This window comes from Prunus dulcis, chromosome 5 (assembly GCF_902201215.1).
Source record: "Prunus dulcis chromosome 5, ALMONDv2, whole genome shotgun sequence".
NCBI classification, from domain to species: domain Eukaryota; kingdom Viridiplantae; phylum Streptophyta; class Magnoliopsida; order Rosales; family Rosaceae; genus Prunus; species Prunus dulcis.
In genome coordinates, this window is record NC_047654.1 from 16,666,483 (window position 1) to 16,690,075 (window position 23,593).

Here is a 23,593-nt window from a genome sequence, read left to right on the forward strand (position 1 = left end):
TATATATATTTGGGTTTTAAATTAATTGCTTTTCTATTGCCATTTGGTTTACATCTTGCCACCACTAAGAAAAAATTGTCAATCATTCTCATAAAGTGCTAAAAAGGCTAGATGGCCTAAGTTGTTGGACAAAGAAAAAAAAAATAAAAATCATATACTGTGGATCCAACAGGCATGCTTACTTATATAGAAAGAGAATTCTATTCCTAATTATTCCTTTGTTTACTTGCATGTTGAGAATGAAAAATGATACAGAACCCACATGTAATAATGATATTGATTCATGATATAGGGACAATGGCATTTTGGATGGGGAAAGTGGTATTGGGCATGGACGAATCAGAATGAACTTTTTTCTACCCGAATTGCCCTAATATATTTTGTGAAAACACCAAAAAATTAACCCCCAAAAAAAAAAAACAAGTTGATGCCATTTTCTTTGAACACAAATATATTAACTCAATTCTATATAGATATACTAGGAAGTAATAATTAAACTTTTAAAATGTGGTTATTTTTACATATATTAAATTGGATTATTATTACTATATAAAAAGTTGATTTTTTTTAAAAAAGGTTTATTATTAGATTAGAGAACTGAAAAGAAAAAAAAAAGATTAGAGAACTTTTGTCATATGTTCTATGTAATTTTTTTTGTTTAAAACAAAAAAAATTATCATTTGAAAAATTGTGTAAGTAGTTGAACAATTTGAATTTATTTTGCAAGGGTATTTTGGTAATCAGTATGGTTTTGATTTCAATTCCTAACAATAGTAAACGGTTTTAATGAGAATTCGTTTTGTTTTCATTCCAATTTCTAACAGTTAAAAAATAATTTAATTAACTCGATTTCTACTTAATTCATGAATACTCCGATTCTTATTTATCCAAATTCCTAACTAGTAAACATGCACAAACAACTCCTTAGAATTTCATGTCACCGTTAACCAAATTGTAAATTGTTTTGTTTGGGTATTCTATCGATTGATTGGCTGTTTTGAGTCTTCTCATCGAACGCTTCGAAGATGAAAGAAGAACTCTCTCACTAACCCACATCTCGCCCCTTATTAAAACAAAGGGAACCATCCATACCTCGACGCTCCCATACCCAACGTGCACAACACCCCCAACCACTTATATGTCAAAACACGGATGTCGAAAACTCCCTCAACAACGCCTAAAATCAGCGCGTGGTGGACTTCGTAGTTTTCAACGCGCTTTAGGGGGCTTGCTTGCCCTAATCGCCTGCGAGCGAGATCTGGCTTCTTATCCTGAAGAACCAATGAAGCATGCCCTTCCCTGATAAATCCATATATCAACCATGCCCCTCTTCGTGATCTTCCTGCAACTCGGATCGTCAATCGGTTGATTCGTCGGCCTACGCCTTCAGATTCACGCTCGCTCTCCGATTCGACTAAGTTATCCGGTGAGTCCTTTCGATTTTGCGAGAAACTTCAGATCTGTAATTTTAGTTTCTCTCATATATAAGTTATTGTATATACGCGTATATGTATATATTGATTTTTGGGTTAATGGTTTACGCAGGTTTAGGATGGAGCCGATGGACATCATCGGGAAGTCAAAGGAAGATGCTTCGCTTCCGAAAGGTAGATTCTTATTTTAGGGGTGTTTTTTGGGTTTATTATTGTTGTTATGTTTATCCATTCCATGAAATTTGTTAGATTTGATGTTGTTTCCCCCTGTGAAGTTCAGCTATTGTCTTTGAGTTTTGTCATAGATCGATTTTGGCAACATCGGTTGCCATAGGGTTTGGGGGATTATCACTGTTATTGAATCCTTAGGTGATTTTCAGTGAGTTTGCCGCTGTACTTATTTTGTGGTGATAAATTGATTTATTAATTGGGGGTTGCTAATTTATGTTTCTTTCTGATGAATGAAAACCTTTACCTATATGTTTTCTCTCTACTTTGCATGTAGTTGTGCAGAATAGTTGCACCAGGGCTTGGCACTGGCAAAAGTTATTTTTTATTTACTCATTCTGATCAAATGTTATGTTCTTATAACCATTCACCTCTCTCACTTCATCATATTTTCTGTACTTTTATCATCCCTGATTCTGGCTTTTCATGGTTTCTTTGTGTCCTTGAATACCCTGTAGGTGCATCTTCTGCTGTTTTGTACACAACATTATTATTGACTACCAATTGTTTTTTGATACATCTCTGTAGCTTTTTTTACTGGTTTTGCTACGATATTTGCTTTGTCTTTGTTGTATTGCTTAAAAAAAATTCTTATGGAATGGAAGCATGTCGAAGGATAACTTCTTAAAAAAAAATTGCTTAAAAATTTAGAGATGTTCATTTTCAGCAACCATGACCAAGATTATTAAAGAGATGTTGCCGCCAGATGTCCGTGTTGCAAGAGATGCTCAAGATCTTTTGATTGAGTGTTGTGTAGGTGAGTATATATAAGTAGTTTAGCTTTGGTTTATCTGTTACATTTGTATGCATTAAAGCACACAGGTAGATTGTTATTCTGTGTTAATCCAAACGAGTTTTGTTATTGTTAATGCATCTATTTTTGCATCTTGGTTTCTGTATAGTTCAAACCCTTATCTGCATATTTTTTGGTCAATAGCATGTTCTGCAAGTTAAACATGGTTGTTTCAGGGAATACACAACAAAATGCATTGTGGATTCAATACATAAGTTTCAATCAAAATTAAAATACAGTTACTTTTCGGATTTTGAGGGATTTTTATTATCAGTTATGGCTGTTGGAACTCCTCCTAACTTCTTTCTTTGCCCCATAACTTTTTGTTTTGTACTGTTGTCTACTACGTATGCTAGTTCTTTTAAGGATGTTTTATTTATTTTCATTGCTGAAGGAAACCTTCATCGCTTTTGCAGAGTTTATAAATCTCATCTCATCAGAGTCTAATGAAGTTTGTAGCAGAGAGGAGAAAAGAACAATAGCACCTGAGCATGTACTCAAGGCTTTACAGGTTTTTGATCAACACATTTGAGCATATTGTTCAGTTTCTAATTTGGTTCTTGTTTTACTTGTAGGCTTTATCTAAGTGAAGTTCATGTTTTCTATCACGATAGTTATTGCCACATTGGTCTATGTGGGTCCTTGAAAGAAGTGCATATTTGTGCAATAAGCCTGAAAGTGTAATCAGTTATTTGTGCATATAATTGGTCAATATTGTCATTACTGTCGATGACCAAAAATGTCTGTATACTATGTACATGTTCAATAATGGCTGCATTATGACATTCATTCTATTCTGTGTTAACAGGTTCTTGGGTTTAGCGAGTACATTGAGGAAGTTTATTCAGCATATGAACAACACAAGCTTGAGACTATGGTAATTGTTCACCATGTTATGCTTTCTATGTTCCTCATACAAGTTATGTTAAAACTTAAAACAAGATGGTACCAATTCAGTTGAACCTTGATAGTTAGGGAATTGACCCTTTGTGCAGTTGGTTTAACCGCCAGTTACCTCTTTCTCTTATACACGCTCATGGATTTAATACACAAGTGAACTAGTTCACATATTTTTGTTTTAAATTGTCAAGTAATGGTGAACTTGCCGCATAAACTTGTACTGATGAAAGTGAAATTCCTTCCAGCATGACGTGGCAAAAAGTGTGAAATGGGGCAACGGAGCCGAGATGACAGAGGAAGAAGCCTTGGCTGAGCAGCAGAGGATGTTTGCAGAGGCACGTGCTAGAATGAACGGTGGAGCCACTGCGCCCAAGCAACCAGACCCTGAACAAAGTTTAGAGAGCTAACTGTAGGATCTTTATTTTTCTTGAATTATCGTAGGCAAGCGTCCTTGACTCATCATCCATTTGTGCTTCTAATATGGCTTATTATGTACAAAGAAAACCATTGACTAGTGTGCTGGCCTATGCCAATATGCACTTTAAGTTGTATGCTCGTTATGGATCCTTGTCTATAAGTTAATGTAATTAGTAAGAGTTTGTCCAACCAAACCCTGGTGCCCAATTGTATGTAATTATTTGGGTTTATTTAGTTGCAGTTTGGAAAACTAGTTGTGTTCTCTGTTCTGTTTCTCAATCGAGATTGCATTAGCACAGTGACTATTGTTGTATTTGTGTTTTTTGTTGGCTTTCACAAAAACATGGAAAATGCATGTAGACGGCATGCGATTGCTTACAAAAGTAGCTGTCCTCCGAAAATCATTCCTCATAGAAACTCATAAAAACACCAACTGATGTCGTAAGGCCACCTTACCTTGAGAGGGAGGAGTTCACCGGTCTCACCAGGAAGGAAAGTGATGCTTCAGTGGTGTTATAGGATTTGACAAAGAATAAAGAAGGCATGGTTGGGTTGGGTCCCCACAAACATTGAGGTGTCAGTTTGCAGGTAGGTGGTGAAGTTGTAGACTCTGCACCCAACATAGCCCATGAGAATTCAGGGTTTCCGATACCAACAACACCTCTTCTTGTGCAGTAAAAGACGACGACATGGCTATGGAAATGGAAGGGCATGTTGTGACTTGTGGATTGTTGATTGCTTTGGGTTTGTGTTTGTGTTGGGCTTTGGTTTGCCATCTCTTGATCTTTACCTTTTTTTGTTCTGGGATTTCATGAAGTCAAAAGAGTCAGTCAAGCAACTCTCCTCCTCCACCTCCTCCTCCTCCCAGGGTAGTACCCCACTAGAAAGTGAAATAACAAACACATTGTCTCCTCAGATTCCTTTCTTTTCTATTTCAAAATGAAATCTCTCTCTCTCTCTCTCTCTCTCTCTCTCTCTCTCTCTCTCTCTCTCTCTCTCATTTCCTCATTCAGTTGGTGGGTCAGCCTATGTTTCTTTTGTCAGGATTCTCTTGGGCTACAACAAAAGGGCTAGAAACAAAGAATTAATGAAAGCCCCACATATCAATAAAACTTAAAAGACAAGAGACCAGAATCCTCTCTCTCTCTCTCTCTCTCTACCCACCAAACCATCTTTAAGGACTGCCTCTGCCATTGATTGCTTTTCTCATATGAAGACAGTGAGCATGGCAAGGACCTTGCAAGACTCTTCCTCCAAGAGACACTTCCACTGGACAAACAAGGTTGGTACTGAAGATGATGATCATGTAGCGCTTCCAAGCTTCAAGTCCTCATCCTCCTCAAAAACAACTGATCATGAGGAAGAGAAGAACACAGAGCATGATCATCATCCCAAACCACAACATGGCCATGTGGCTGCAGCAGCGGCAGCTCATCAACTTCCAAGGAGGAAACTTCAGGCAGCTGCAGTGTCCAGGCTCCGTTCGGTTCTCACCGCCTTCGGTAAGAACCGTTCGAGCCTACCACTCGGGCTTGGACCCCGAGTGGTAGGCACCCTTTTCGGCTCTAGGCGTGGTCATGTACATTTTGCATTCCAGAGGGACCCAAATTCACAACCAGCCTTTTTGATCGAGCTTGCCACTCCAATCAGTGGGTTGGTTCGAGAAATGGCATCTGGGCTCGTTAGAATTGCCTTGGAGTGTGACAAAGACAAAGAAGAAATGAAAAAGAAAGACAAAGCTCTGAGGCTGCTAGAAGAGCCTGTGTGGAGAACATTTTGCAACGGCAAGAAGTATGGTTTTGCAAGCAGAAGAGAATGTGGGCCCAAGGAGTGGAAGGTGCTGAAAGCTGTGGAGCCAATTTCAATGGGGGCGGGTGTTTTGCCAGCTGCTGCAGGGAATGAAGCTGAAGATGGGTCCGATGGTGAACTCATGTACATGAGGGCCAAGTTTGAGAGAGTTGTTGGATCCAGAGACTCTGAGGCCTTCTACATGATGAACCCTGATAGCAATGGAGCTCCTGAACTCAGTATCTATTTGCTTCGAGTCTAATTCCACTATGTGCTTCCATTTTTGAAGAGTAAGCTGATGGGGATACTTGTTTTGCTCTTCAATTTAGGAATTGGAGGCCTAGTTCTCTCCAAGTAGTTTTCTTTGTTCTTTTCTCTATTTATTTTTATTTTCTGTTTTGGTATATTTGGAGAAAATGGTTTAGTGGGCTTAATGTATTTTCATATTTTGTTAGTTTAGGTGGGGGGGCAATACACATGATGGTAGGTGGGGGGGTCATGAAGGTGTATATGTATAGCTTTTTCCAATCCTTAATTAAGTGATGATGAGACAAGGATGCTAATGCAATCATGATTGTGTCCTCTTTGCATTTTTTTGGGTTAATTTCCTCTGCTTTTCAAATAATGGCTTATCTCAAGTTAATGCTGAGAGAGAGTTTTCTTTCACTAAGGAAGAAAGTCTAAATTAAATTCTCAGCCAATATAGTTAAGCCAGCAGGTAAGCTGAACAGAGAAAGGGAATGGACCCTTGTCTCTTATGATTCTGTTTTCTTGGTACAGTAGATGAGTACAATGATTTCTTTGCTATTTGGAAGCCCATCCTCTGCCTAACCAAAAGTGCTTTTGGTAAAAGCACAAGCTACTTCCTGCATAACCAAAAATGTTTATGGTAATTATGGAAACTCATATGAGATCAATATGCAAAAACACAAACTGGTTTTTTTCCCCCTCTCTGTCCATGTAGCTGAATGAAACCTTGTTCTTAGATCACAAGATGGCTGCAAATGCATATAGCCAAAAGGGAAAAGATTTATGACGCAAAGATGCAATTTTCTTTTTTTCTTTTTTCTGTGTGGGGGCAATTTCTTTTCTCTTTCTGATATGTGGGATAACTTCAATGATAGGTTTTGGTGTCTGTTTTTGCTTTACTAATAATTCCCTTTCCCTGTTTAAGCTTGGATCCTTTTTTTTTTGCATTAACGTTCATTCATACACATTCTTCCCATAAGATTTGGGCATTTGGTCTAAAAGTATAGGCTATTTCAATTTCCAATCATTGCTTTTGATATATAATTTTGTGTGAGAATGATCCCAAGATAAATTTACTGAAGTAGTCATAGAAGTCATCAAAAGCAAAATATTAAAAGGAAAACCCAAATCCAATTCCTGACAGCAGAATTTGGCTTTTCTTATGATTGACTGCTTTTTTCTTTTCTTCTTTAATCTCTTTAATTTTTGGTTCTGAATGTAAACTTGTTGACTGCTTTTCTACCTTGGCATTTGATTCCCTGCTGGATTTAAATGCCCCTGTTACATTCTCTTCAGTAATGTGTTAATGTAGCTTCCCCTTTTTTATGGTTAGGCTTAGGCCGCTTAAAGTATAATAATCTATCAGTTCAGTTGTGAATTTAAATGAGTTATGCAATATTGAAGTGAACTCTCTTTCTCTCTCTCTCTCTCTCTCTCTCTCTCTCTCTCTCTCTCTCTCTCTCTCCCTCCCCTAGTTTCAAGGCTTTCAAGTATGCCTTTTGTTTCTTCTCTCTGCAACTGCAATGAAAAGAATGGGGAGGAGAGAGAGCCAGACACCTCTTTTAAAAATGCTGTGTGTTACAGCTGGGACAAAAACCATTCCCTACAGGCCTCAAAGGATTATCTTATCACAGAAACCAAGGTTCATTTTGATCATCCACTCATCATTCTTTCAAAGGATTCAAAAGTTGGTGGCTGGCTGTACATAAAGTTAGCTAGCTAGGCCACTGCTTTATACAATTATTATTCCAATAAATACAACAACCTTAGCCCTTCTTCAGCACTCAGGTGTAGTAATTATAATAAACAAAACCCAAAAAAGGAAACTTAGGCATATATTATATACACACATAGGAGGAGGAATGAAGTTGAATCTTTACACTGTACAAAACATGCATATATGGATATGTTTTGATGCAACACTTTGTTAATTGGACCTTAGTTAGGAGCTAGAAGCTGCTGTTATGGGGGAGGGGGACCAGTTAAAGGCTCTGAGCCCCGTGCTGGAAGTGGAAGCGCTGCTCATACACTTAAGGCCAGGGCCTGAAATGTAGAAACAACTTTTCTTTGCGCACCCATATATCTTTTTCCTTAATTGGACATGTGGACGCATTATCTGATAATACTTGCAATTAGAAGTTAATTATGGGATTAATTAATATAAGCAGACTGCAGGCCCCCACTAGAAGTAGTGGATTGGCTTTTTGAATCAAGTGGTGCTGTAGTAGTGGCCTTATTTGGTATTTCCATACATAATGGGGTTGGATCATCATCATCATCATCATCATAGTTTTAGTGTTGATAATCTTAAGACTTTCAGAGGGAAATGGAAAAGAAAACGGGAGTGCACTTACTATATGCAGGCCTACTTTGATCCATGCAAATAATTGCACTGCATCAAACATCATCTGCAAACTCTTTCCATTTTTGCCTTCATGATGTTGAATTTTGTTCATCAGCTTCTCTTTCTTTCAGTGGCACTGGATTTATTACTGTATTTTCGTTCGTTGTCGTTAGTGATGCGAAGATATTTCATGCAGCGTAGAAATGGCTGGTGGTTTTGCATTTTGTTGAATCTTTCTCTGTAATTCATCAAGAATGATGTATATGCCTTCTGTTTTTAGCAATAATTAATAAAACTTTTTTTATATATATAAAAAATGCTAGGAAGGGAAAATTTGTAGTACTTATTTCTCAGTTCTTAAAATATACAATCACAAATTTATGAACTTTAGTGTGATCTTTAAATGGAATAATAAATAATATGCATAATTCTGAAGAGAACTTCTGGAATATCTTCTGCTAACTCCACAAATGAAACCGTATGAGGAAAGAATAACGTAATTAACACTCAGACTCCATTGTGAGGGTTGGTTGATCACATTGCATACAAGTAACAGCAGCACCGCCCACAAAGTAAATAATCTTTCCTCCACGTTGAACTATCAGCTTGGGTAGAGAAAATGTTGGTAGGAAGCACTTTAGCCAGAATGCCACAATCTTTCCATTTTCCAGACAGCTCTAAGTAGCTATTTCTCCTTTTCTTCCTGTTTGTCCAATGTTACTTCCAATGCTCGGGCTGTTGTCTTGCAAAACCTGGCTGAATGGTGCAATTGATGATGTGCGGTCCAAAAAATATCACAAACCAGAAACATGGATATGCAAGCTGCATCAGTTACATAACTAAGAAACTTATACATAAATGATTAATGAGAGAGGGGCCACGGGACTTTCAGGGGGAAGAGATTTTAGCGAGAGGTCCCTCTTAACTATTTCTTAGAAGTTTCATATGTGTGTGATTCATTTATACCATACACATTAATAAAAAAGAAGTGAAGAAAAGACAATGGGAACAGTTAGATTACCTGAAGAAGCATGGAGGGAGCTCCAGCAGGTTCAGAAATGACATGGCTTCTAGTTTTTCTTCCATTTAGTGTAGCTACTGATGGGCTGTTTGCCGTAGTTATGTCCCAAAAGCTTCGTTTTTTAGCCGTTGGGACTGGTGACCTAAAACGGTGACTCGGACTCTTCAGCTCACCAGTGCTTGGCTCCTGTGGTCTCAAGCTAGTTCTTGGCTCCTGTGGTCTCAAGCTAGTCCTTGGTTCCTGTGGTCTCAAGCTAGCCCTTGTAACTATCCTCTTTGATCCCCCCTCCCTCCCTGCTGCTCCTGGTGTTTTTTCACTTTTCCGTGAAAGCTCACGAATGAGATCATCCTTCTGCTTTAGAAGTGAAGTGTGATCTTTCTTCATCTTCTCTATTTCTGCTTCCAATGCCTTTACAGTCTTACGAAGCTCTCTAACTGCTTCCTCAGCACCTTTTTTCTTGGATTCTGGTGTGAAACAATTCCCAGTCAAGAAAGAGGGTCTGGGTTTCCGCTTCTCGTTTGGTTGGGCACAAGTTGGAGGGGTCAAAAGAGATGTAACTGAAGAAGGGGTTGGAGAGGCATTTGCAGCCAAGGATTGTGCTCGTATAACTAATAATTTCTGTTGCTGATGTGCTAGTTGTACTCGCAGTTCACGATTCTCTTTCTGTAGTTCAAGTAATAGCTTGGCCTGATCAGTATCAGATTCAGGTACTTGCAGTACTTCCTCGTTCACATCACATGCCTGCAATAGTGAAAGATGGCAAGGAAAGAAACAATATTTAGAGTTGCCATAGTGGAGTTACCATGAAAGTTTTCACCTAAATTTTGTAACTGATGGAAATCAAAGCATGAAACTTTGGGGAAGATAGAAACCAATGCCTGTTAAGCGAAAGACATGCAACATCATATGCCATGCGTCTAGATAGTCAGAGAATTATTCAAGTCTTGACATTTCAACATAACTTGCAAAATACTACTGACACAACGCTCTCAGATGGGCTACAAATAAAGAATGGTAGTTGAAAAACAAAAGTTAGGAGGATTGACCTTTGTCCTAATTTCCTTTGCTCGATCAGCCCAATGAAGAGTGTTTTGGGTTTCACCAAAGGAGAGATTACATGGGCTGATATTAGCAATCATCACAGTGTTACAAGCTCCTCCTAAAGAATCTTTGAGAAGTTGGGTCAACTTTGAATTCCGATAAGGTATGTGTTTCTTCCCCTCCACTAGAGCATTGATACAGCTGCTCAGTGCGAGGAGTGACCGATTTATGTTGGCACCCTCGAGAGATCTAACTGTCCTCTGATCCGTGGCAAGGGCTCTCTCTGACCCGGCAAGATCAATAAGTGAGAGCTTGCCAATTCGGTTGACCACATTCATGGAAGCATCTCTTACCCGGTATTCAATCACAACCTGGATATAGAAGGAGAGCAAATTAGAAAGATAGAAAGAAACTGAGGAAGTTTCATTCAAAAGCCATAGCTCTTTTGTTACCTGCAAAATAGCATGGGACCGTGAGGAAGTTTCATTAGCGCGAGTTGGTTCAGTAGTTCGGTTTTGGTTTCCCTGCTGAAGCAATGCCATGACCTGCCACAAACCCAAAGATAGACCAAACAACAGATTAACTCCCAAACAAAACATCTAATCTTTCAAATCATCAGAAAAGATGGTAAGAAATTACTTCATCGGTGGAATAAGCTCTGTATTGTGTAAGTCCGGCTGCCACTATCCCCTGTAATACATTTGAACGAATATTGTTTAAACAATGACATCTTAGGATGAGTTTCAAATAAAAATAAATGCCATATACTTTTACTTATAATTAAACTTAGTTTAATTAACTGGCGCTAACAACTAAGCTTTCCATAATCAGAAGCTTTACCACATAAAACAAATGAGATGCATATGGAAAAAGTATGTTTTGGGCGAAATGATGCAGCTAGTTTCAAAGTAATATGCTACATTGCTCTTAGATTTTCCCCTCCGCATATTTTGGCAAACACACGGCAAACAAATAATGATCTTGATAAACATCATTTAATCTTAGAGATAAGAATTCCATTTCTGAACATTGCCTAAGTTGGTAAAACATTTGTAGTGTACAACTTCTGTTTGTGACATTATTATAACTCTTACAGTACATTTGGTAACTTAATTTTGTTTTCTTGTGAATGGTTGTAAGTGAAGTAATGTAAGATACAAGATAAGAGGTAGACCTGTTTGTCTTCTCTAAGTACCAGAGGCCTTCCAGGAGAGAGCAAATCCCTGACACTTTCATTATAGACCTCAAGATAGGACAGATGAACCACATGGTTTCCATCACAGCTCCTCTTCCTTATCTTGGTAAAGAGGTCCTTGATTGCCAAAACCATAACTCCCGGATTCTCCAGCGTGCCTAGCATTGTGTATGTTTTTCCAGCTCCTGTAGCACCATAGCAGAAGACTGATCCATTCCTTCCCTGCAGAACTGCTTCCACAAGCTCTACCGTACTGAAAACTTAGACGGGGTACACCAGGTTAGTGAATGTTTATGGAAACCACACAATGATTCGCAAAAAGGAGACAGTTTCAGCTCTACTGAGATAAACAACATTAGCAGCAATTTTTTCGTGGCAATTACTCTTTCTGTTTGGTTGATGACAAATGTATTGGAAAAGTGATTTATCCATTCAAGACCCCAAGAAACCAAACTCACAGCTATATTGCAACAAAACCACCATCAGCTTAGTTGTAGAATGTTTTCCATTTCTTGTGATCCAACACAAAAAGAACCCTTACTTCTCCTTGTTTTTCTTTTTCCTCAACAGACAAACAGGAAAAATGAAACAAACCAACACAACTAAGACTGTAATGAAGAATTTGAATGCATAATTGAAGCTGAAGTTTATGTGCAAAGATCGAACATTTTCAAGCAGAGAGAAAGGAGCAATACAAAAGTAGAACAATGCAAAACAAGAAATGATTTATTGGATGAGTATTAAAGAACAAGTCAAGAAGGAAAAATGCAAAACAATTACAAGAATTATATAAAGTTTCTTTAGACGAGTATTAAAAGGTCCAATAAATCATTGATATCCAATTAAACAAAAACTCACGTGGTGGAATAAACTTCTTGTTGAGAAGTGGTATCTGGGAAAGAAGCATCGAAGGTGAAATGTCGTCCTCGAAGACGCTTCAGCCTCAGATAATCGTTCTCGTTCGCAAACTCCGTGAGATAAACGTCACGCCTGTTCACAATTCGAACACAGCACCGAGAACCCACTTCCTTCTCCTTCTTGGCCATCGGCCTGAGCCTCACAAACACAAGAATCCGACTTGTGTGTTTCTCGGAAGCCGAAGTGGTCTCCGATTCTGGAACATTCTTAGTTCCCTCCGCCTCTTTAGACTCCGGCTGCGGCACGTGAGGCACGTGACCTCCCATTGACAGCCTCCGTGCTACTGCAGTAGAAGCCTTGGCCTTTCTCGGGCACGAAGTAAAGCTGAGAATTTTGTCATTGCCGCCCACCACATTCTCCTTGGCGTCATGGGTTGGTGGTTGAGGCAGAACATAAGTTCTTGTAATGGTGGAGTTGTGCATTGTGTTGTTGTTCTCTCGCATCACATGGCTAGGCTTCGATTCTTTCTCCTCTTTTTTACAAGAACCAATAAGCTCGACGCTCGGGTGAGTTGTGAGCCGCAGCTCCTGATCGGTTTTTGAAGACTGGTTCCTGAGAGCTGCCGAGGCTTGCTTTTGCTTCTCATAGAGCTGAGTTAAAGCTTTCATCTTTTCTTTCAAGCCATGGTGGGGGTTTCTCAGTGGAAGATTCGCATGGTTTTGTTCTTGATTTGACCAGGGTTTGCTACTCTCCAAAGGGTTTGGTTCATTTTGCCCTTGGTTGATTTGAGACCGAGTTGAGACAGGCATCCTATGATTTTCTCACTATCCAAACATGCCCAGAAAATTTTCACGCCGACCCAATCGAAGAAACTGATAAAAATGCCAGAAGGTTCAAAATTTTGCCTTGGAAATCAATTGAATGCCACTGTTGAAGAGTGAATAGGTGAACAGCGGAAATGGAAATAGAAGGAAGATCAAGATTGTGATTTGGGTATTAACTTTGGAGGGTCTTTGAGCCGTTAGATTGAGGGACATCAACGGTAGGTAGTGTCAGTTTTGAAGGTAGTTGCTACTTCCACTCCAGATTCTGCTTCTTGCTCACATAAAGTATTGATTTTTTTTTTTGGTCAAGACATAAAGTATTGATTTAGTTTGAACTTTTTGGCTTAATTGGGTGGAAGAAGCAAACAATGGAAGGCTGTTAAGGGTATTGCATTTGAAAATTTTGAATGACCTAATGTAACGGTCAAAATGTTGTCAGATTTTGTAGCCGGTAGGAAGAGAACTGTGGGGTCCATTTTGAGGAAATTTCACATTGCACGGGAAACCCTCTCCTCTTTATATGGTGAAATCATTAAAGATGTAATCTTTTTTTAAAGTAACAGGGCAGGGGTTGTATTTTATGTTGTACAGCAGCAGCAGCATTTTCTCTCTCTCTCTTTCTGTTCTTCTTCTTTTTTTTTTTCCTTATTATCACTTACTTGTTATGGATCAATACCCAAATCACACAATAATATTATATTATAAAGTAGTAATATTTTCCTATTCATTTGGATTTTTTTTAAATAAAAAAAAACTACTAGGAAGGAATTCCCATCAAAGAAGAAACTCTTATTTAAGGTTTACCAACTTTAAAAGTCAAACACTCTGGAAATAATATTGTCTGTCTTCTGGTCAAGTAAGGAGCATTTGAACCAGTAAAAACTTGTACCATTTGGATCTGAAAAAACAACGTTTGATAGACAAACGGCTGATGCATGTTTATTTTTTATTTTTTTGGTTAAATTAGCTTTATTGTCAATTCAATGTCAATTCAATTTTCTGTTAATTACACGCAATATTGGGGGCTATGATTAAAGTTTTGTCCGTATAAACAAATGCCTTCTAAGAGAGGCCATCAGAGCAACCATCAAATTATGATAATTCATGCATATGTTAAAGTAGAGCAGCTCGTAATCATACTTCATCTCTAGTAATTTATGTATAATTTACCTCATCATAATGATACTTGATGATTGAAAACTGGTTGCTTTCAAACAAAATACCATGATTTGGTGGGTTTTTGGAGCCACATCTTATATAAGCAATGCAATCAACTTTGCCACATCTCCACGATTAAGTTGGTGTACTAGAAAGGGTTTTGTAACTCAAGTTGTTAAGAGTAGTTACTATGCACTCGATGTTCGAATTCCCTATTTTTAACATCGCTTGTATAAGAAGAAAAAGAGTAAAAGTTTATTGAGGCACTAATTATATATGAATGTATCGGCCGTACACCAATTGATTAGCTTGTTTATTCTTATGATTTTCAGATAATTTGGTAACATGCTCAAGATATATTTTGTCACTGAAACAAAACTTCAATTTTGGTTTTTGATATTTTGTTATTCTGGTTATGATCCTTAATACAGGGCCTAACTTTTCTGTTGAGCTGGTTTGGGCCAAATGGGCCCATTTTGAAACATAATATATATATATAGGTTGAGCCCGAGAAATAAACACCATGGAAATGCTATAGCGGACTCGTTTGGTAACAGGCCTGGTTGTCGGGTTGAGTCTGGATCTGTTAGCCCAAATTTGGGTGGGCCCAAACCGCATAGCCTGGTTGTCGGGTTGAGTCTGGATCTGTTAGCCCAAATTTGGGTGGGCCCAAACCGCATAGTGGACTCGTCCGAGTCGAGCGAGTAGTTTTACAGCGACGCATAGTGGCTAGGGTTTAACAACCACCAAACCCTACTAAAATCACAGAGCTCCTTTTCTCTTTGTTTCAGCTCGAGATAGAGCTTGTCTTCTTCTTCTGCGCCCCAGAAAGTGTAAAGCTCCAATTCCTTAGAACCAGTCGCCATGACAGACGCAATCCCTTACGCATCTCCGGACGACGAGACGAAGAAGAAGAAGCGCAAGAGAAACAGAGGGAAGAAACAATCAGAATCGGCAGACACCGAACAAGCAGAGCCTCAAAACCCTGTTCCGGCAAAACAACAACAAGAAGAAGAAATAGAAAAAGAAGAAAAAGGAGAAGTTGAGGAACAAGCTAAGGATGAAGAGAAGAAGACCAAGAAGAGGAAGAGTTCGAAGGGAGAGGAAGCAGAGGCTAAAATCCCTAGCGAGAAGAAGGTGAAGAGTGATGGAGCGTCTGGGATTATGAGCACACAGTCCTTTGTTTCCTTGAATTTGTCTGAGAACACTTTCAAGGCCATTCAAGAAATGAACTTTCAGTATATGACTCAGGTAAATTCCCTGCTTGAATTGGATTTCCTTAGCTCATAGCTCCTCCTAGCTTATGGGTTTTGTTTTTTAATTTTAATAAACTTTATAAGCTATCATATTGGGAATTGCCTTCAAATGAGAAATGTGTATGCTCGTTGAGATATCTTTTGCTTTTTGTTTGCAAAAGTTGTAGATGATTTGGGCTTATTTAAATTTCCAATTAATTACAAATGCAGATTCAAGCCAGAGCAATCCCACCGCTCTTGATCGGACAAGATGTCCTCGGAGCTGCAAGGACAGGATCTGGGAAAACTCTTGCTTTTCTAATACCAGCTGTGGAGCTGCTATATAACACACATTTTGCTTCTCGTAATGGAACAGGTGTTGTTGTGATTTGCCCAACACGGGAACTTGCAATACAGGTGAAAATCCTGCCATATTGTTGTTATTTGTTTTGATTTGTTACATTTTCTCCAATAGCACGGTGGAGGTCGCTCCAATTCAACACCACCTTTTTGATGCCTATACAAATTTCACATCATCTAAGTTAAAATTAGTTTGCGCCTTCTAAAGTACTAGTAAGCACAAATTTTTTTCTTCACATTGAACATCTAAGGCTACTTCTCTTTGAATGATGACGCCATTCTGCAAAGAACCTTAGTAAAAGTAGACTTTGTTACTGTAATTGTATATATTAGTGGCCTTTGACTCGGTATTTGTATTTGCTTGATATGAAAGTTAACTTTCTCCATATTATACAAATTTTACAAAAATAAATTGTGCTTTATACATTTTTTGCTGTCGCATTCTAAGATTTACATTTGAAGCCCTTCATTTTTCCCTGACTATTTCTCCTTTCAAATTCATTCAGACCCATGCGGTGGCAAAGGACCTTCTAAAGTATCACTCACAGACTCTGGGCTTGGTTATCGGAGGTTCAGCCAGGAGAGGAGAAGCAGAACGCATTGTAAAAGGAGTAAATTTATTGGTTGCAACCCCTGGTCGACTTCTTGACCATCTTCAGAATACCAAGGGATTCATATATAAGAACTTGAAGGTGCCATATATATTCTTCTGTAATATTGTTGTGGTTGTTTCAAAAATATTTTTAACTGGTTATTTTGTATACTGGTGCTAATTGCTACGGGTGGCTTTCTGATTTAAAGAAAATTCTACTAATTGCTTCCTTGCCTTTGGAATATTTTACTGTAGTTATTCATCCTTTTAATGAAATACTGAGTTGTAGTTCGGGATCCTACTGCAACTTGTGTTGTTTGTTAGAGACTAGAAATATCACAGCATCTGACAATCTTTAGTTTAATTGTTCTCGTGGACTTGCAGTGCCTCATGATTGATGAAGCTGACAGGTTATTGGAAGCAAACTTTGAGGAAGAAATGAAACAGATTATTAAGTATCTACCGAAGGTAAACTATTTGATTTACTTTTCTACCTCTTTCGCTACAAAAGGCTGCAAACCATAGATGCATCCTGCTCGCAACATATGTTTCTGGTTTTCTTTTAATAGGAGCTTGTAGTTTGGTTAATTGTGTTTGGCTATCATTCAGCCTGGATAAATGAATTTTATGGGTTTAGTTGCAATTTAGAATTGATTTTTACCTGGTAGTATTCTTTGGCTGATTGAATTGCTAATTGATGTGCAGGATAGGCAAACAGCTTTATTTTCAGCAACCCAAACTAAGAAGGTTAGTGCATTATATCCACATCTCATAGTAGTCAATCTCTGGCTTTGTGCATTGTTTTTAAATGGTTTAGCTTAAATTCATATGCATCACACAATAGTTTACTAACTTTTGTTGCTTTGAGTCCACATGTACGCCCATATGTTACATGAATGCCTTGCCCTGATAAAACTTTTTCTGTTAAACCTATAGGTTGAAGATCTTGTTAAGTTGTCGTTTCGGAAAGATCAGAAACCTATCTATGTTGATGTGGATGAGGGGAGAACTAAGGTAGGAATCCAGATGGTTTTATGTATTCCTTATTTGACATTTGCTTTGTGTTGATATCTATTATGAATATAACCCTACTTCGTATTCTATACATATATATTATATACATTTCTTGTGATTTAGCCCTAATCATTAGAATCTGACAAGGTTTTGTGCACCATAGGTCACCAATGAAGGGCTGCAGCAAGGTTATTGTATTGTGCCTAGTGCCAAGAGATTTCTTCTTCTATATTCTTTCCTGACGAAGAATCTTTCTAAGAAAGTGATGGTCTTCTTCTCTTCTTGTAACTCCGTCAAATTCCACTCCGAACTGCTTAAATACGTTAATGTGGATTGCTTTGATATCCATGGAAAGCAAAAGCAGCAGAAGAGGACAACTACCTTTTTTGATTTCTGCAAAGCAGAGAAAGGAATCTTACTTTGTACCGATGTTGCTGCTCGTGGACTGGATATTCCTGCTGTGGTATATTTCCTTTTTCGTTTTGAAGTAGGCTCACACTTCAGAAATTCATTGTTCTTGTTAGGTTTTCTACCATTCAATGATTTTATCTACGACAATAGATATCCCAATGTATTTGATCAGAATGGCAACATTCTTGAGCTATAATCCTTCCTCCCTTTTTTTCATAAGTTATTTTTAAGAACCTATTATGATTACTTAATGGGAATTCGGTTGCTGCTAACTATTATCCTGCCATTGTTTTATCCTGTTTGAACATTAAATTATGTAGGTATTCTTCTTAATTATATTAGCAATATCTGCAATAAGCAAATGCCGACGGTAATCTTATGCTTATTTTTCCTTTTCTTTTATTGTAGGACTGGATTTTGCAGTTTGATCCTCCGGATGAACCCAAGGTGTCTAATACTTCATCTTTACTAATATATTTCTAGTACTTTTGGTATCTTGTGATTCTTCTTCATTCATGCTGAATACAGAGTATAATGGGATATCTGCTTGCAGGAATATATCCACAGGGTTGGTCGAACAGCTCGAGGGGAAGGTGGAAAAGGAAAGGCACTACTTTTCCTCATTCCTGAAGAGTTGCAATTTATACGCTATTTGAAGGTATGCTTTTCGTAAGTTGTAGAAATAAACAGAAGCAAGCCGCCCCCCCTCTCCCAAAAAAGAAAAGAAAAGGATAAAGTACCATGCTTTACAGAATGGTGTCTGTATGTAAAGCAAGCTTTATCGAATATCTCGCCAATATCTTTTGTTTATTTTGTTTTCAGGCTGCAAAAGTCCCTGTTAAAGAGCATGTATTTAATGAGAAGCAGCTGAAAAATGTGCAGTCACAGCTGGTAATTTCCTGTTAGTTGGTGTTTAGTTGTTATCTACTTTTATACAATAACTGGTTCGAAGGAAACTTATGCATTGCTTTGACTGCTGCAGGAGAAAATGGTTGAAGGCAACTACTATCTGCGCAAATCAGCAAAAGAGGCGTATACATCTTATTTATTATCATATAATTCACACTCCATGAAGGACATCTTTAATGTTCACCGCCTTGATCTGCAGGTACTCATCCTTGTTTGGTTTTCACAACAGCCTGTGACTATATGTTTTTGTTCGGTGTTTCTCCTTGTCCGTGTTTTATAGCATAGAACACCACACTGTATTTTAGATCACTTGGTACATTTATTTAGTATAAAAACACCCGATACATGCGTTTCACCTATCAATTGAAAGTAAAAGTTCTGGTCCAACCCTAAATAGCATCATCTTTTGGTAATTTACATATTTCTTCCAAAAATATGAACTAGTGCTGAAATTAGAATTTCTCTAAAAATCCTTGGATTTATTATGGTTCAATATGTTTTGTGGCATCCAATTTAATTGCTAAGTGGCTGGAATTGGACAGGCGGTTGCAGCTTCCTTTTGCTTTTCTAATCCACCCAAGGTGAATTTGAACTTAGACAGCAGTGCATCAAAGTTCAGGAAGAAGATGCGTAAAGTAGAGGGAAGTCGAAATGGATTCAGTGAGAGCAATCCTTATGGTAGACAAAAAGGTGGTGATGACAATCGACAATTTGCCAGGCATTAGAGGAGCCTTCATGTGTGCAGTAAATTATGCTTTTTTTCTGTTTTCCTTGCAACAATATCATATGTATTCATTTACTGCTGAAGTTTTGTAGCTGAAATTGAGACTGTAAAACGCAATTTTGATTGATGGCGTAAATGCAAGTCATCTGCCCTAGTTACCTACATAGTGTACCATTTTATATTTGACACAGTTGCATACATGACAGAGAGATAAAGAACAACCGGGAAAAAGAGCCCATTTGAATTCAAAAAAATCAGGCCTTTCTTCATTCTCCATTTCATAAGTCAGTAAATTCTGCTTTTTCTCTGTTTTCCTTGCAAAATAACTTACGTATTCATTTATTCGAAGTCATGGCATTTGCTAATGAATCTGAAATTGCTTGTTAAAAATAAGGCCATCTCTTTCTTTAGTGCTGGTGGTATATAAACTGCGAGTATACAATTAATCCAGAGTCATGGCCTTTGCTAATGGATCTGAGAAATAGAGAATTTGGTTACCTGGGACGTAGACGTGTACCGCGTGGTTCCCTTCCACGTGAGGAAAGTTCCTATTTCTGCTGGGCTGAGCTTTTGGTGAAAAGTCCAGAAATCCTTCATAGTCAAACACTTAGTCGACAACAAGATCGAAAATGGGCAAAAAGAGAGAATTGATTGCAATTGGTAGTTACCAAAGGAATTGGGGCTGTTGAGCAGTGACAGAGGAGAGCTCGATTCTTTGGAGCTGTTGAAATATTTTTCATTTAATGCGTATTGTCACACAGCTATACTCCGTAGATATATATTTTTCTTTAAAGAGTATAGCCGGGCTATATTGTTTAGATATATTTTTTATTTAATGAGGATAGCCGCATGGCTATACTGCAAAGATATATATATATATTTTATTTAAATAAAAAATATATCTCAAGAGTATAGCCGTAGCCGTTGGGCTATACACCTTAAATTTGTTTTTTATTTAAATAGTATAGCCACGGGGTTATACCCCTTAAATATATTTGCATTTATTAAAAGTGTATAGCCGTGTGGCTATCCTGTTTAAAAATATTTTTTATTTAACGAGTCTAGCCGAGTGGCTATATACCCCTTAAATCTATTTTTAAAAAAAAGAGGTTCAGAACTATTTTTTATTTCACGAGAGCGCGGCTATACGCTTTCAAACCCATCCCTCACACCATTGTTGGAGAAGAAGATGGAATGAGCAGAATGGCATTTTTCGTACTCGTCCTTGGTCTCCGCCATCACCGAGTCTTTGGTGTAGTTGAAATCTAAGTCCGTGTAAAACAAAGCAAAATAACATTACCCAAGTTAAGTGGCAAGCTTAATTAGAAAAAAAAAAAGAAGCTCTTTTGATACAAAGGATATTGCAGGAGGTTTTTGAGAGAGAGATAGAGAGAGAGCGAGAGAGAGAAGGAGACGACAGTAGGTTTTCTTTAAAGTCAGGAAAAGAAAATCTATATAAGGAAATAGGGCCCGCCTAGCGCCTAGCCGCCGCCTAGGCCGATTTTTTGAAAAAGACTATCTATTAGGTCAGGGCAAGGCATAGAAGTGTTGAAGAAAGAGTTTCTGTTGATCTCCAAAGTCCAACGCAAGAATCTTGTAAAGCTCATGGGTTGCTGCATTAAAGATGTTGAGAAGTTGATGCGAAACAACAGCTTGGATATGAATATGATATTATTGGGTTAGTTTCACTGACCCTTTATGTTTGGCTGCAATTTCTCATTGTTACCTATCTTTCTCCAATATCCTTGATAAGGTCTGAGCTCTTCCTATCCTAGTATGCCCAACTCGGGGGAACTATTGATTTCATTTCTGATGGCAATGAGAAGAGAAGTGCTTGACTGGGCTAAACGGTTCAATATTATTCAAGGTGTTGCTAGAGGACTTGTTTATCTCCACCATGATTCCTGTTTGAAGGTGTTGGATGAGAAGATGAGGCCAAAAATTTCAAATTTTGGTTGGCACGTATCTTTCAAGGGACACAGAGCAAACACTCAGAGTCAGAAGGTTGTGGGAACTCTGTAAGAATCATTTCTATTCTAGTGTGTGGCTATATGTCTCTGGAGGGGCGGGATATTTTCTGAAAATTCTCATGTATATAGCTTTGGGGTCTTGCTATTGAAGATGATTGGTGGCAGGAAAAATACCAGCTTCTATTACCATGACCAACAGCTCCAATATTTACTTTCCAAAGCTCAGTCTATCCTCTACAACAGTATGACAATATTTGCTCCGCAAATGAAGCTACCATAACACTGCTTAAAGGACGATAAGCGATACATCGATCTGCAAATGAAAACCCTTTTCCATTGGACCGCTGGCATAGAAGTTTTCCCTTTGGTATAGAAAACAACCTTTTAAAAAAAAAAAATTGGGATAGTGAAGGTTTTCCTTTCATTGGAAACTTTGTTAAAATGCGCCAAAAACACATTATAAGAGTGGTGTTAGTATAACATCCTGTTAATGTCCTGATCCAATGCCATGCTATTATATATTAGAAACATATGTTTTGTATATGTTCAAATATCTTATGCTATTATTTAAAAGCAAAGATTAAAAAAAAAAATTGGGTTCAACTGCACTTACCTTGTTATTTTTGGACAAATTGTGATTGTCCAGCACATAATATGTGACAGCAATAACAAAACTTTATCTTTCAAATATGGTTCTAATTGAAGGTCCATTTAATTGGATTTGGAAAACCAGTTCATATTGATATTGAATCAAATTGACATCTATCAAAATTGTAAATAAAGATTCAATGGGTAGAGCCACAAACAGTTTTCTGCTTTAAAACCTAGATGAGAGAAGGCATGTAATATTCATTTTTCAGCTTTATTTCATCTCTACATAATTTCAAGAGCAGCCAGATGCTCAGCAGTTTGTGGTTGAGGACAACTTTCATTAGCAGGTATGAGAAGTAATGCTCCATCCATAATGGCAGCACCATTAGTAGCCATAAAGAATATCGTGACCCTATAAAAATATAACAGAGTATGAAATAAGCTTGAAAATGGTTAATTAATTTCACTTTTCAACACGACCAAATGTACCACACACAGGTCGTGAAAAACTTAAAAACTACCGGACAATCTACGAAAGATACGTGTCTCAACAGTTTCATCTTGCAGTTCTCAAATCCAGGAACATCACAGAGAGGATTGTCTTCCATTCCACTTCCATATGCCCTAATTAGAAAATGAATACAACATGTTAACAAATTAAAATGGCAAAACGGTAACCCAACATACAATTACTGTACATTAAATGTGTACACAGTTGTAGCTCATAGGTCGAGGGCACCGATCCTCTTCACACTTGTATATTTTTGCATTTGCATATCCAAGCTTCATAGTAATGTTGTGCCCCAGCTCATTTTTAAAACGAACATCAGGAATCAGGATCATTGTTTTTAATTTATACAAGACACTGTATACTTAATATCAAGAAAATCCTGGCATGCTACGACACTCATAACCCTAAATAGTCACGAGCGGGACACATGCTATGCTTGCCAGATTTTCTAATGTCCACGAATAAAAAAAGAAGGAAAAACTGCAAGTGGCATCAAATGCGAGCGGGAACACATGATATTGCTTTTACAATTGTTGACTTTCCATGAGCCACATGACCCATATAGTACCTGAGAGAGAGGTAAATAATTGAAAAATTAGACATGCACAAACTAACTGACAAGAAATTTTACCGCAAAATATATAAGATCGACTCAAAATCTTGACAGACTGCACCAATTTATCAGAGGACTGAAACTGCAAATCTCTCAATTCGATTAATAATATGAATGTAAACTCAAAATCCTAATAAATGTAGAAAACTTGGCTAACAAGAAAATAGTAAAAACCTAGTTCAAATCATATTAGGAAAGTAATTGTCCTTTTTTTCTTTCGGGAAAATTCTACAAAGAAAATAAAAAATAAAAAAATTCACTGACTTTAAAGAAAACCTAGGTTTTCTTCTTCTTCATTTTTGCCCCAAAGAGATACAAGTTTCCCAGCTACTATATTAAAAGTGACAGCATAATATGAAATTCCTAAGGTTTAACTTCGACCATAATATGTTATCTTTTGAGGTGCCTTTTGTG

General features: G+C 37.8%; 4 protein-coding genes across 6 annotated transcripts; 3 read left to right on the plus strand and 1 right to left on the minus strand.

Annotated features, from left to right (window-relative positions):
* Positions 1-941: 941 nt before the first annotated feature.
* LOC117627438 (protein Dr1 homolog) lies at positions 942-4,069 on the plus strand. Its single transcript, XM_034359547.1, has 6 exons — positions 942-1,426; positions 1,546-1,607; positions 2,329-2,418; positions 2,871-2,965; positions 3,263-3,331; positions 3,600-4,069. The coding sequence occupies exons 2-6, from the start codon at positions 1,553-1,555 to the stop codon at positions 3,759-3,761; spliced, it is 471 nt and encodes a 156-aa protein (XP_034215438.1). The 5' UTR covers positions 942-1,426; positions 1,546-1,552; the 3' UTR covers positions 3,762-4,069.
* A 797-nt stretch (positions 4,070-4,866) lies between these two features.
* LOC117627437 (protein MIZU-KUSSEI 1) lies at positions 4,867-6,149 on the plus strand. The gene has a single exon (XM_034359546.1). It carries the CDS (start codon positions 4,982-4,984, stop codon positions 5,819-5,821), a length of 840 nt encoding a protein of 279 aa, XP_034215437.1. The 5' UTR covers positions 4,867-4,981; the 3' UTR covers positions 5,822-6,149.
* A 2,325-nt stretch (positions 6,150-8,474) lies between these two features.
* Positions 8,475-13,347, minus strand: LOC117629219 (kinesin-like protein KIN-8A). 3 transcript variants are annotated; one of them, XM_034361739.1, is made up of 7 exons: positions 12,268-13,347; positions 11,389-11,662; positions 10,854-10,904; positions 10,667-10,759; positions 10,220-10,585; positions 9,174-9,914; positions 8,475-8,904 (listed from the first exon to the last, which is right to left on the minus strand). In XM_034361739.1, exons 1-7 carry the CDS (start codon positions 13,074-13,076, stop codon positions 8,830-8,832), a joined length of 2,409 nt encoding a protein of 802 aa, XP_034217630.1. In that variant the 5' UTR covers positions 13,077-13,347; the 3' UTR covers positions 8,475-8,829. The 3 variants fall into 3 exon arrangements, with proteins under 3 accessions (XP_034217630.1, XP_034217631.1, XP_034217629.1); XM_034361740.1 differs by having other exon boundaries at positions 8,475-8,908; XM_034361738.1 differs by having other exon boundaries at positions 8,475-8,974.
* A 1,643-nt stretch (positions 13,348-14,990) lies between these two features.
* LOC117628606 (DEAD-box ATP-dependent RNA helicase 27) lies at positions 14,991-19,763 on the plus strand. The gene is made up of 12 exons (XM_034361095.1): positions 14,991-15,500; positions 15,716-15,901; positions 16,351-16,536; positions 16,821-16,904; positions 17,142-17,183; positions 17,373-17,450; positions 17,614-17,913; positions 18,270-18,308; positions 18,415-18,519; positions 18,684-18,752; positions 18,844-18,969; positions 19,313-19,763. Exons 1-12 carry the CDS (start codon positions 15,114-15,116, stop codon positions 19,493-19,495), a joined length of 1,785 nt encoding a protein of 594 aa, XP_034216986.1. The 5' UTR covers positions 14,991-15,113; the 3' UTR covers positions 19,496-19,763.
* Positions 19,764-23,593: the final 3,830 nt, after the last annotated feature.